General features: G+C 41.3%; 1 protein-coding gene across 4 annotated transcripts in view; it reads right to left on the bottom strand.

Annotated features, from left to right (window-relative positions):
- The window catches only part of brwd1 (bromodomain and WD repeat domain containing 1), a 31,335-nt gene that overhangs the window by 6,314 nt on the left and 12,332 nt on the right, over positions 1–12,689 (bottom strand). For 3 of the 4 annotated variants that reach the window (XM_028572284.1, XM_028572312.1, XM_028572302.1), the window contains exons 17-39: positions 12,521–12,669; positions 12,186–12,262; positions 11,698–11,931; positions 10,892–11,075; positions 10,444–10,534; positions 9,500–9,622; positions 9,315–9,385; positions 8,777–9,005; positions 7,045–7,161; positions 6,587–6,694; positions 6,173–6,297; positions 5,715–5,797; positions 5,251–5,362; positions 4,607–4,668; positions 4,322–4,477; positions 4,031–4,151; positions 3,712–3,837; positions 3,526–3,589; positions 3,172–3,222; positions 2,008–2,139; positions 1,740–1,892; positions 1,416–1,576; positions 1,106–1,278 (exon numbers count right to left, since the gene is read on the bottom strand). In XM_028572284.1, the coding sequence (XP_028428085.1) occupies positions 1,106–1,278; positions 1,416–1,576; positions 1,740–1,892; positions 2,008–2,139; positions 3,172–3,222; positions 3,526–3,589; positions 3,712–3,837; positions 4,031–4,151; positions 4,322–4,477; positions 4,607–4,668; positions 5,251–5,362; positions 5,715–5,797; positions 6,173–6,297; positions 6,587–6,694; positions 7,045–7,161; positions 8,777–9,005; positions 9,315–9,385; positions 9,500–9,622; positions 10,444–10,534; positions 10,892–11,075; positions 11,698–11,931; positions 12,186–12,262; positions 12,521–12,669 (2,902 nt within the window). The remainder of the gene's footprint in view (positions 1–1,105; positions 1,279–1,415; positions 1,577–1,739; positions 1,893–2,007; positions 2,140–3,171; positions 3,223–3,525; positions 3,590–3,711; positions 3,838–4,030; positions 4,152–4,321; positions 4,478–4,606; positions 4,669–5,250; positions 5,363–5,714; positions 5,798–6,172; positions 6,298–6,586; positions 6,695–7,044; positions 7,162–8,776; positions 9,006–9,314; positions 9,386–9,499; positions 9,623–10,443; positions 10,535–10,891; positions 11,076–11,697; positions 11,932–12,185; positions 12,263–12,520; positions 12,670–12,689) is intronic. The other variant, XM_028572293.1, reaches the window with a different exon arrangement.

Below are 12,689 nucleotides of genomic sequence, written 5' to 3'. Positions count from 1 at the left end.
GACTGACGGCCCAGATTACAAATGAAGGAAGACAAAAATAGCGAGGGTCTAAGAGAAGAGACAGGCGAGAAAAACAACAGAAAGTTTGGGATCATTTTAAGCTGCAAACATGCTGCTACATCATCTCAGTAGAAAACATCCAGTGTACTCATCCATTCCACGGAGCGAACCCGACACAAGGTAATAAACTGCTGCTCTCGTCCACCACGCTGTTTTACACAACTAGCCTACAGCATACAGCCTACTCTGCAAATAGCCATGTTATACCAACAAGCTAAAACGAAAGCTTTTGGTTTGTAGTCTGTATATTAGTTTACTACTAATCTTTGGAAACTTAGCTGCTGCCGGAGACAAACCGGCTCCTCCCCCCAGCACGGCCACTTAATATGCACGTGAATGACGTCATCATGCCGGTGACGTCTGCATTCTTTATTCTTTCTCCTCACTGTGTATTAGGCTTCTGAAAATGTGTCCCCCAGAACAGTGTAGTTGAATAGCCCTGCTTTAAGCTTTGTACCGTCACATTTACCCTCTGGTCAGTGAACAGCTCTTTTGCATATCCAGTGCAAAGAGACAGAGGCAAGAAGGGGAAGGGGGTGAAAATTTTTTTTTAAGGCTCTTGGAATACATTTTTTTTTGTCTTTTGTATATATACAAAAGACAGGTTTCCTTTTTTTTAGTAAACAGCAATAATAAATATTTACTATTGCTGTTTACTAAGTATTTCTTAATAAGTATTTCTTATCCGATTACTCGATGGAATAATTGGTAGAATACTCGATTACTAAAATAATCGATAGCTGCAGCCCTAAATTAAAGTCAATCAACTTAACTTGTCTATACCTGTGAGCTAGAGTATCAGAGCACAAGGTTTTGCACTTCGAGAAACAATTCTCTAAAATGTTTTTTACTTAACATCTAACTAGGGAAGGTGAACATATTGTCTTCACATTTTAGCTATGAGTTTTCAAACTGCTTCCATAATAGTTCTGGGAAAAGTTTACATATTTACCATGAATATGCCATGGGACTGCTGTTAGCAAAGCCACGCTGAGACTACTGTACTGTTAAGGAACCTACTAAGAGGCTAAGTTTATTTTGTTACCTGGTGTTGATGAAGCACCTTTGGAGCCGGAGTCGTCGTCCGAAGAGCTGTGACCTGAGCTGCTGCTTCGACTCCTCCTGGCTCTCTCAGGAACAGACACTTTGGCTGAGGTAGATTTGGTCACAGATGTAGACTCCACTTTTCCCTGAGTTTTTACAGCAGCTCTCTTTTGACTTGAGAAAAAGAAGAATGCAACTTTTCATCAGACATGGACATGAACAGGAAACAATAAATGTGCTGGCCTGCTCAGACTACTTGCACCTGAACCGTCTCCTGACATATTATGAGGAAACCCATAACTCAAACTGACCTTGATGTGGCATTGGACTGATCCTGCTGCTGCATTTTCTTGCGGAACCTCTGACTGCGGCGGAGCCTATCACTGCTCTTGATGGCAGTTTTGTATTGAGATATGATTGCTCTGATTTGCTCCTCGAAGAAGGCAGAGAGCCGCAAGGTCATGCTGTAAATCTAGAATAAAATAGGTGAGTCCGATAAGCTAAAACATCAACTTTGAAGTCAAAATGCATATAATAACTTAACATTTCAATCCACTGTATTTATAGGATTATGTTCTGCACTGGAGAGCAGTTACCTTGACATTTCTTCCACAAGCTTTAATTACCCCCCTTACCTTGGAGCGTTTATTGGGTGTGTAGGCTTTAGCGTTGGCAAATATTAGCCTGGTGTCTTTGCACAGCTCGATAGGGTTTTCATAGCGGTCTTCCTCCAGGGTCCTTTTCACTGTGCCAAAGTCCATTGGTGTATCAATGATGTCATGGTAGTCCTGGACAATCAAAACATGATTTAGACTTCATCTTCATCAAAACACTGGAACACAAAACAACCTGCTGATGTTATTTTGTTGACAGCATGGTCTTGAGTTTGTTGTGTCAACTTACTGGATAGTTCTGAGGATCCACAGGCTGTCTGAACGGTTCAGAGTCCTCACACTCAAATATGTAGTTGAGCAGATACCTGCACTGTTGCTTCCAGGCGTCTCTGTCAGGCACCACCTCTACGGAGCGCTGCAACTGGAGGAGAAAGAGGAAATCGTCATGACAGGCAACGCATGCCTGCTGCTGCCACTGAGTCATTAATAGTTAGAGGTGTGACGAGATCTCGCTTAAAACGTGACGATATTTCTCTGAAGTAAAAAGTCTCTCGCAATATCAGTACACAAGTGCAGAACAGCAGCTTCAACATTAGCATAGAAGATCCCCTGCCTGTTCTCCAAAGTTGACTCAGAGTTTATTTTTGCAGAGCGATAGCAGAAGAAAAAAGCTGACTGTAAAACCCAGCGTTACAACGTTAGAGAGTACCGCCGCTCTCTCCCTCTCCCCCTCTCTTGGAGGAGACGCACACATACGTCCGCAGTGTGCAGTTCACTGTGGCGCTGTCTCGCGTAGACCACTCTCTTTCTCTGTTAAAATAATTCGGGAAGCGGACAGCAAAACTTAACTTTACTTGTAATGATATTAAACAAAGAAATGTTCTCCCTTTGTCCTATAATGGTCATAAATCAATACTAGAGTAGCCTACTTCCTTGTTTAGAGCTTCAATTAATAAAATGCAGAGGAGGAGAAAAGAGCATCTAGCGAGTGTAATGTATTTGTGCTTTAGAACGTAATCAATGTGAAACAACAGTAAAATAAGCTTTATTTCTCTCTGTCCACTGTACAATGACAAATCCAACTACAAAACATTTGGTCCCAACGGTCTCAACTACTGCCAGAAAACGCTTGGTTAGGTTGTAACCTTGGTTCTCTAAGTGAAGAGACTCTCTCTCCACCATACATACGGAATACGTTCTGATGTAACTGTTAGTTATACATGAGAGAAGTCAGTCATTTGAGTTTGTGGCAAAACCTTTCAGTGCTCATTTTTCATTTTGTGACTTTCGATTGAATAAAAAGGACTATCTTATTTCTTCATTGAAGTTTTCCGTAAAATAGTGTTAAAATCTGGTCTCTATCTCGTGAACCCAATCTTGTGTCTCGTCCCACCCCTAATAATAGTTAATCTGCTACCAAATTCTACCAAACCAATCATACGTTTCTATTTACCTGACGCAGTCTATGTCCAGAGGATGTTCCTGGTGCTTCGGTATCCTCTTCCTGTAGACAGTGATTAAATTTGGATTACTTGAATCTGATCATTAACCAGATGATAATTACTTTTTCAAAATGTGAAGGTGACCATAGATGACTAAATAGATGACAATGACTAAAAATGGAAAACAAACTTCCTATCAATCAATTGTAAGTGCTTATGGGCAGTTTAGGCTTCCTTTTATCTCATCCCCTATCCTTATTATCCACTCTATTTGCAAGTCAAATTAATATATAGTAATTTGACAGCAGTGCATCAAACAAATATAATACTAATGACTAAAGTTGTTTCTATTTAGCCAGATTTACCTCATCATCATCCATTTCTTCAACAGCATTGTAAATCTCCATGATATCGGTGCAGCTTGGATTACTGGGAAAGTAGGAAAAATGTATCAACTTAGCATGCAAGATATTTAGGTATTCACCACATGATCTAGAATCAAATATCTTTTGAAAAAACACTAGTCTAGACAAGTAACAAATAAAACGTACTTGACAAATTTCTGGAGGACATTTGTGATCATCTTTGCAGAGTGGGCAATCTTGCTCCTTGGCTCATTGAATGTGCGGGCATTATGTGCAATATACCTGGCATCCCAAATTAATGCGGAGAGGCGCCTGTGGATCACCAGAGGTGAGTAAATACACAGTATCTTCACAAACAGTACACAACATCAATTATTTCAGCAGCTGAAGACATTTCAAGGACAGAGCTGAGCAGACAGTCAAGAGTGCAAATACTTTCATGCCTTTCCTTTGACACGCTGGCATTATCAGGGAGGTAGAAGGAGGAAAGACTGGTGGGACTGACCTGTAGAATCTGTTCATGAGTCGCAGTCTGATGGTGCCCAGGTCAGTGGGATAGGCGATTACAGTGCAGTAGGTGGGATACTGGACTAAGTCCACAGGACCAGAGAAGGGAGCTGCAATCTCTGTAGCAGAAACAAAGAGAAAGGTGGGTTAGTATGACTGGGAAGAAATTCTTTCACAGTTAAAAGGAACCTATAGATACCCTGATGTGAATGAATTGGGATCAGACATGTGAAAGAGGGAGTGTGTGAATGAGAGCAAACAAGAAGAGAGGCTGTGTATGCATACACACCAACGGTGATGAGCTGGTCGATGCTGGCGATGATGCGTTCACACTCGGCATCCCTGCTCCTCTCTCCCCACTCCCCAGGCAGAGGCTTGTACATCAGCTCACTCATCTCATCTGCAGTCACAGGGATACCACCTCCTTCTGTCTCTGGCTGCTGGGCTGCACAGCAAAGACAGACTTGTTCAATATGCACTGAAACTTCATCACCCTGCTTTTTGAACATTAGTCACCAGTAGTGTGTTTATTTGTAGATGTGTAAGCAATAAGCTAGTAGAACGTCTTAATTACCATCATCTGGAATAGGTTCCACATCCCAAGGACTCAGTTTCTCTATTTCCCCGTTGTCCCATCTGATGAAAACACAAACACACGTGTTGCCAAAGTCAACTATCATACTTGAGTGCACACTGAGTGCTAAAGATTTTTTGGTTTTAGTTTAGATTAATATGCATGTCATTAAAAAGATGTTTGTTTTGTTTAATTAAAAACTACTAATACATATGTTATTGTCATTACAGAACACACAGTATTGTGGACATGACACTGTCATGCCTCTTAATAACCACTAGGGGACAGACAGACAAGTTTTAGACTGACCAATTGGATACACCGTTCACTGTAAAAGTACATCTAAATATATCCGAAAAGATAAAAGATATAACGCGTCAAATACACTTTCAGGAAAGAAATCCATTGTATTTACTCCTTGTTGCTATTGTGGCAGACTTGAGAGGCAGGTAATCCATAATGTCAGCCACAAATTTCATTCACTAGTGTTTGGCAAGGCATACAGTCTCCAAGCTTTGCTTCAAAATAGTGACAGTGTCAAAGCACTGTCTTAGAAACTAGCTGATATTCGGTGTTTGTGCTAGCGCCACAAACTCCTTATCTCCAGCTACCTTCTCATCATGACAGCATGTGTGTTTTCCCACCTGACTTTGAAGCACTGGAAGAGACTGTCAGGGTATTCAGGCTGGTAGGGCTCCTGACAGACGATGCTCCCAAACCACCAGGCATCGTCTATCACTGAACGGAACCTGTCGTCTGCACAGGAGAAGTTGTAAACCAGTTTAGGAGATGGAGGAAAAATACACAGTATCTATGTGGTGCAAGAGGCTGTACTGATGAATCATTTAAAAATGATGTATGTGAACAACAACAAAACATAATTTATCAGCGCCTCCACTGAGAAGCAGCAACGCAGAAATTAAGAATAATTCTCACAGTGCTCCCCAGAAGAGTACATAATAGTTTATCTGAAATGTTAAAGTTATCGAATTCACTACTAGGGAGCCCCTTTCTTCAGAATTTAAAATTTGATGAAACAGATACACGGAGTATGCTACTTGGCTTCAAAACAAACATTTAACATCTCTAACAAGGTGCACAAACTTACTTGGTTGCCAGTTTCTACGAAGCGCCTCGTCATAACTTTGTCTCAACACAAGGAAATCGATCACATCTGGCATGTCGTGATACCTGGAGGAGAAATCAGCGTCACAAGCACTATAAACATTCAAGACTTGGGAAACTAATGCTGAATCATAATGATGAATACACATCCATTTCATAAAACAAAGTCCCAGAAATTTAGCAAGCATGTAAAAGCCAAAAACTGATTTTTATCCTCATAAGCATATGATAAGCATATAGCTTATTATCCTAATCATAATAGCAACCCAACACTCAAATGTAGGCATTATTATTGCTATATAATAAATAGCTAATTTTGGAATCTGTGTACATTCAGTTCTCATTCAGTATCTTCATGTTGGGTTACTAACGAGTAAGAAATGCAACAATATGTAATGTGTGTCTCAACAGAGAGCCAGTGTATCAGTGTATGCTGCTTACTTGACAGAAAACGACTTGTCTGATATTTTGCCAGTTCCGTGGTCAATAAGAGTCAACTTAAGACAGCAAAGTGTTGGAGGGCAGACTTCATATTTGATCCCAGTTATCTTCACAAACTCTTGGTCCTGGAAAATATACAGCAGCATTTGCATTTTGATTAACACATTTGAAAAAACGAAGCAAAATGTATGGGTTCAGTTTTGGGGGAAATGTCCACATTTAAATTGCAAAATAAAAAAATAAAAAAACCAGGAAATTTGTATCCAAGATTTCTTCTTATGTTGTAAATCACTTTGATTTTCAGTATTTTTCATAATGTCAGTGAAGATTTTGTGTCTTTAGAATTCTTGGTATTTTTCCCCAAACACTTCTACTAAGAAAACTTTATGATCTTCTCTTTTGTCTTTGTCTTACCCGCAGCTCCATTTTCTTCCAGGGCTGTTTGTCTAAGTTGATGGGGTACAGTTCATTACGGCTCACCGCCTCGACGTAGGCCTCGTGTCCTTGTCGAAAGTAGATTACCTGACAGACACAGAGCGATTCAGAGCTTAGAAAGTAACTTTTCTACATGATGAGAAACAGGATGGTGACGACGACCCTTGGTAAACCACCAAAAGATCTGCAAAAAGTATTTAGACAACATCTACACAGTGGCTGTATATTTAAGAACTGTCCGTCCTGTCAATATTTATAACATCTAAATACATTTTTCGACATCTTTTCGACTTTGCAGCCTGCCTGAAATGTTGAAATAGTCTGCAAATCTTTTTTACAAAAACTTTTCTTTACATTTTGTCTGCTTCAGCCCAACTAAAACATGTTTTTTTTTCATGGTCCTGCAAAGTGCCTCTCAATGTCTATAATGTCCATACCTCATCGCCCATTTGGGGAACAAAAGGAGACTTCCTGGGAATGACATCAGTGATCCATGGTGAGGGTCTGAACTCATTGGACACTTCTCTGTTGATGGATGGTCTGACCTTTGGACGCTGATTGGAGCACCAAGATGTAAAACATCAAGTGAGTAATTATGAAATGGTTTACAATATATGCTACTCACAAAAAGTTAGGGATATCTGGCTTTTGGGTGAAATTTATGGAAAATTGAAAACATTCAAGCTACAGTGGTATTATATCATGAAAGTAGGGCATTAAGTATAAGCATGCAATGGTGATTTCCTCATCTAAAAAAAAAATGTCAATGTCTCAATAACTTGTCAAGTGCCCTTGAGCATCAATTACAGCTTGACAACAACGTCTCATGCTGTCCACAAGTCAAGTTATTGCCTGCTGAGGCATGGCATCCCACTCTTCTTGAAGGGCGGCTCTTAGGTCATTGAGGTTCTGGGGTACAGAGTTACGGGCCTTAACACGGCGACTCAGCTGATCCCTTAGAGAAAGTACAGGCCAATCCATTTGAGGTACCCCAGTCTCCAGCAGCCATTCCCTAATGATGTGACCTCGATGAGTTGGAGCATTGTCATAATGAAGATGAAATTAGGCCTGTGTTGTTCATGCAGGGGCATAATGACTGGATTCATTTGATTAATTAGTTATTCATGTAGTATGGGCTTGTCACTGTACCATTCAGAAAGTGTAGGGCAGTTCTGTATTGACTAGACACACCTGCCCACACTGTGACACCACCACCAACAGTGGCTGATACATAGCGCTCTCCTTGACGTCTCCAACATCGTTGGCGGCCATCATTTCTGCGCAACGTGAATCAACTTTCATCAGAGAACAGCACTGAGGCCCACTGGTCCCTCGTCCAGCAAGACGATGACGCCTATGCCTGATGGTGTGGTCAGGTACCCTTGTAGGTCGTCTAGCACGCAGACCACACTGATGTAAACGGTTTTGAATGGTCTGACGTGACACTTTGGTGCCACTCACCTCCCTTAAATGTGCCTGGAGTTGAGTGGCATTCATTATCCGGTTCCGCAGGGCACGGTTCACAATGAAGCGGTCATCAGTGCGAGATGTGGCCAATGGGCGTCCACTGCTATGCCTTTCTGTGACTCTTCCAGTCTCTCTGTATCTCTGTTGCAACCTGCTGATGACCCTCTGTGACACTCTTAGCTCAGTGGCCACTTCCGTCTGAGAACATCCTGTTTGAAGCCTCGCAATGGCGAGGTACTGTTGATCAATTGTTAGGTGTCGTCTTGGTCTCATGATGTCAAAATGTGAACAGCATGATGAGGAGGACTGTTTAAATACCAATTCTAATTGAACAAGGAAATGTATTTGTCGATTCATGGATCAAACACCTGTTGTAAATTTTGCCGTTAAGATCCTTGTTAGAGAACAGCAAGTTGTGCAGAAAGAACTGAAACATTGAACTGTTGGACATGCGCATTCAAAAGTTTAGAGAAGGTCACATTAAGTTCACCTGTAAAGGTTATAGTGGATTTTAGGTTCATCCTGAAATTTGACCCGAAAGCCAAATATCCCTTTTTGTGAGTAGTGTAGGTTACAAAATTCATCGTTAGATTTCCTCACTGACAGAAAGAGTCAAAGATTAACCAGTTAGGGTTCAGACAGTGGCACATCAGGATTAGGTTGGATGCTGGAGTATACTGTCTGCACTGTTTAACAACTCACCCTGGGTGCCTTGTACTTTCCTTTCTTGGACTTCCCTTTGCTTTTCTTGCCAGCTCTTTCCTCCTCGTCACTCTGCTGCTTCTTCTCCTCCTCTTCATCATTATCTTCCTCCTCCTCTTCCGAGCTAATGAGTCTGCGCTGCACCCGTTTCCGTGACGATAAGGGGGTGGAGGGCTGCAGGTTGATACCAGCATCTGCCGTCCAGTCAGAGTACTCGCTGGACGTATGGCTGTCCAATCAAAAGCAGTTATGATGGCATTACAATTTTAAGCTACATATATGAAAACAGGCATTACAAAAACTTAGTTAAGTAATTTGTTTTAACCTGCTTGGGGTACCAGATGGGTGGGGATTGCCACCTAAGACAACACAAAGGAGCAACAATGTTTTAAAAATAAAGTCAATACTTTTCTGTCTATATTGTCATTTTTGTAATTCAGGAAAACCCTTTTATCTGGTACTCTAAACAAGTTCAAACAAATTCTAAGGATGACTCCCAGTAGTACAATATGTGACCTTTGTTTATAAAACTGTATACCTTGAGCTGTCACTATTCCATTCTTCCTCGTCATTGGAGGAATCCATTTCACTGCCATCCAAATCATTGTCCTGGGCAGATGAAAAATAAAAAACAGGAATTTGCTTAAAACCCCCTCCAAAACACCACAGGTGCATGTAAATGACACTTTTACCAAAGTCAGAGGTGGGTGGAGAATGCGATACCTCAGTGTGTACCTCTGAACTTGCAGTCTCCTCTCCCTCTTCACATGACAAGTCGATGAATTCAAGCAAGTCACTGCGGCCGTGTGCTCGCCTCGCAGTGGGAAGCTCATCATCTGAATCATCCTGAGGGGACAGATGGGGCTGACTCAACACTCAGTGCAACAATTTGTACAGAAATAACATGAACAGAGAAAAAATAAGCAGAAAAACGCTGACAATTATTTCAATTTTATTTTCAATTATTTCAGTGTTATTTGCTGCTACTTCTATTCGTACTGTACACTGCACTACAATATAATTTGTACAATCCATTGAAACAATCTTTTTAACCTAATCTCACTTCTACTTAACGTTTTTATTTATGTCTGTAAATACTTAACTTTTCTTTCTTTTTTTTAAGATTATGTTTTGGGGCATTTTAGGCCTTTATTTGGATATGACAGCTTAGACTTGATAGGGGAGAGAGAGGGGGAATGACATGCAGCAAAGGGCTGCAGGTCGGAGTTGAACCCGCGGCCGCTGCGTCGAGGAGTAAACCTCTATATATGGGCGCCCGCTCTACCAGGTGAGCTAACCAGGCGCCCAATACTTAACATTTTATGTATGTCTTATTGTAGATGTTACTTATTTACTGTATACACTTATTGACTTGCTCTTTTCTTACTCTTATTTACCTTAAATGTGACTGTGAGCAACTGCAACTAAATAATTTCCCTGAGGGGATCAATAAAGTATCCTGAATCTTTGATTATAAATAAACAAACAATCCTACAGGGGGCATAGAGAAGATAGCTATCCAACAAAACACCTTTAATGAATACGCTGTTAAATGCCAATATAGTACATATTGTCTGATGATTATTCATAAAATGTGGGTACACAAACCATTTTTCAAAATACCATTTAAGACTTCCTACACTGAAGCAAAGGAAGAAGAAACCTACTCGACAGCTGCTGTAGATAATGCGTCTCTTCTTTGCATTGTACAGAACCACCTCCTCATCTCCTCTGGCTGTTCGAATTCCCTCCTGGTCCCTGAAAAACAATTACCATCATGTTTGAAATTAACAGTAACAAAATTTTGAGCAAAACAAATGCTGTAAAATCTCATTAGGTATTTAAACCACTCTCTGTTGCTTGATGGGTACAAATAGACAATATAATAGATACAAATGTTGAATTCTGTTGGATATTATTTCAATATTGATCTAAAAGAGTAGGATCCATTTTCCATTTAGATTAAAAAAAATGAATACATTTTTCTTCATGTAAACAGTGTCAAGTTAGAAACAGTCTAATATAAAACACCCCAAACAGTACAGACATTTCCAGTCACACACATGCTGTGTCTTCAGCTGTGGATGGTAAAGCTAATATTGTTATCTCAGGTACCTGTAGCTGCTGGGTGCCACCTCAGGCACCACCACCCTGCGTCTCCAGGCCTGCAGGTCTCTCTCTGTGGCCATCTGGCTGCGAGGAGCATTCTGGTGCATCTGCCGGACACCCTCCACCTGTCCGCTGCGGCGCAGACCCACATTAGGGGGTGACTGCACGTCTGCTCGATCATTCACAGACACTGTATTGAAGGAAAAATAACAAATATTAACCTTCAGTAAATGAATGTGCTGCTTACAAAAAAAAAATATATATCACACAGCTAGCCTCCAACTGCTCACTGGATCAATATGTGAGCCAAAACAATCCCATAAAACAGGGGTCAACGTTTTTCAAGCCAAGGACCCCTTAACTGAAAGAGAGATGGAGCAGGTACCCACTACTACATAAATTGTATAAAATTAAGTTGAATATTAAACTGGGCCTACAAAAACCTGTGGGGCCGCCTAAAACCTTTATACATATATGTTTGCATAGAATACTAAGCTCTTAAACTAGCCTAATCATTTTTAACATGACTTTATAAATCATGTTTTAATAAAGGTAGCACTGTGAATCCTTACACTGTATCTGGGGATGGCGTTAGGGTTACCTATAGGCCAGTAAGCCTATCATCAGTCGGGATTCATATTTGATAATAATATGTTGGATTCATTTTAGGACTTTTAAGTTTATGGAGAAAAAAAAAAATAAATAGAAAACATAATTTAGAGGCCCCCCTGCAGTGACTCTGAGGACCCCCTAGGGGTCATGGACACCCTTTTGAAGATCCCTGCCATAAAACACTGGTGGTGTATTGCTACCTCTGCGTGGTGTGCTTGGTGCTGGTGCCAAGGCTGGGCCCTGTGGCTCAGCTTGCCCCTCTGGTCCTGCTCCAGCCCCCTGCACTGTCTCTGTCCCAGGCGGGTTCTGCCGGTCTTGTTGCTGCTGGAGATTTCGGATGGCCTCGTCCAAAAGGTTGCTGCGTCTTATCGCAGCAGCCTCATCGTGCTCTGCAGTCTGCTGGCTGATCACCTGCTCCACAACCTCGCCATCACCTGAAGATGTCATCACACAGGGAGACCAAGAGCATTAGTGGGATGGTAGCAGAGGTTCCCACAGGTCAAACACTTACAGCAGCTTGTCAAGACATTGTAGCAGTAAAGATATGGTTGAGATGTTCCTAATTCTAGTTGGCTGATAAAGCAGTGAAAATGGATTTGTGATTTATATATCAAAAAGAACATTTTTTTCGGTAAACTAGCTAATTATGTTCAAATTAAGGCCTGTGTGTAGTTGGTTCCATACTTACTAGTGGCTACATATCCCAGCTGAGGAACCAGGTGTTCAGCAGCAATGTTCTCCCGGCCTGGGACGAGACGTTGGTACCTGAAAAACAAGTAAAGACATTGTTTAAACATTGCGTCAGTTGATCAAGATATATTTTAAATCGAACACAGCTGACTGACCCTTACTAACCATTACTTAGTCAAACCAACATTTTTAACTGCACTACCTTATTTGGTATTGTTTTTCATAGTGGCCTAGGGCATCGAGAACTCGCATGGATCAAGCATTCAATAATTTGAGCCCGCAGGTAATGACTAAAGACTGTATGCTGTTTAACTGAAAGAAGGTCATGTCTACCTTGGTGGATGGGGGTTTCCATCCACGTCCACCAAGAAGGGTGGGGGCATGAGATGGGGTGCCTGCTGTGTCTGTTCATCCAGCACAAAGCCGTTGGTGTCCCGGATCAGCGGTCGGTAGTCTGTGTGGAAGAACACCTGGTCTGGAAGCTGTGTGGAGACCAGGAGAA

The sequence above is a fragment of the Perca flavescens genome, chromosome 3 (genome assembly GCF_004354835.1).
Source record: "Perca flavescens isolate YP-PL-M2 chromosome 3, PFLA_1.0, whole genome shotgun sequence".
Classification (NCBI taxonomy): domain Eukaryota; kingdom Metazoa; phylum Chordata; class Actinopteri; order Perciformes; family Percidae; genus Perca; species Perca flavescens.
This window is presented reverse-complemented; position numbering and strand designations above follow the sequence as displayed.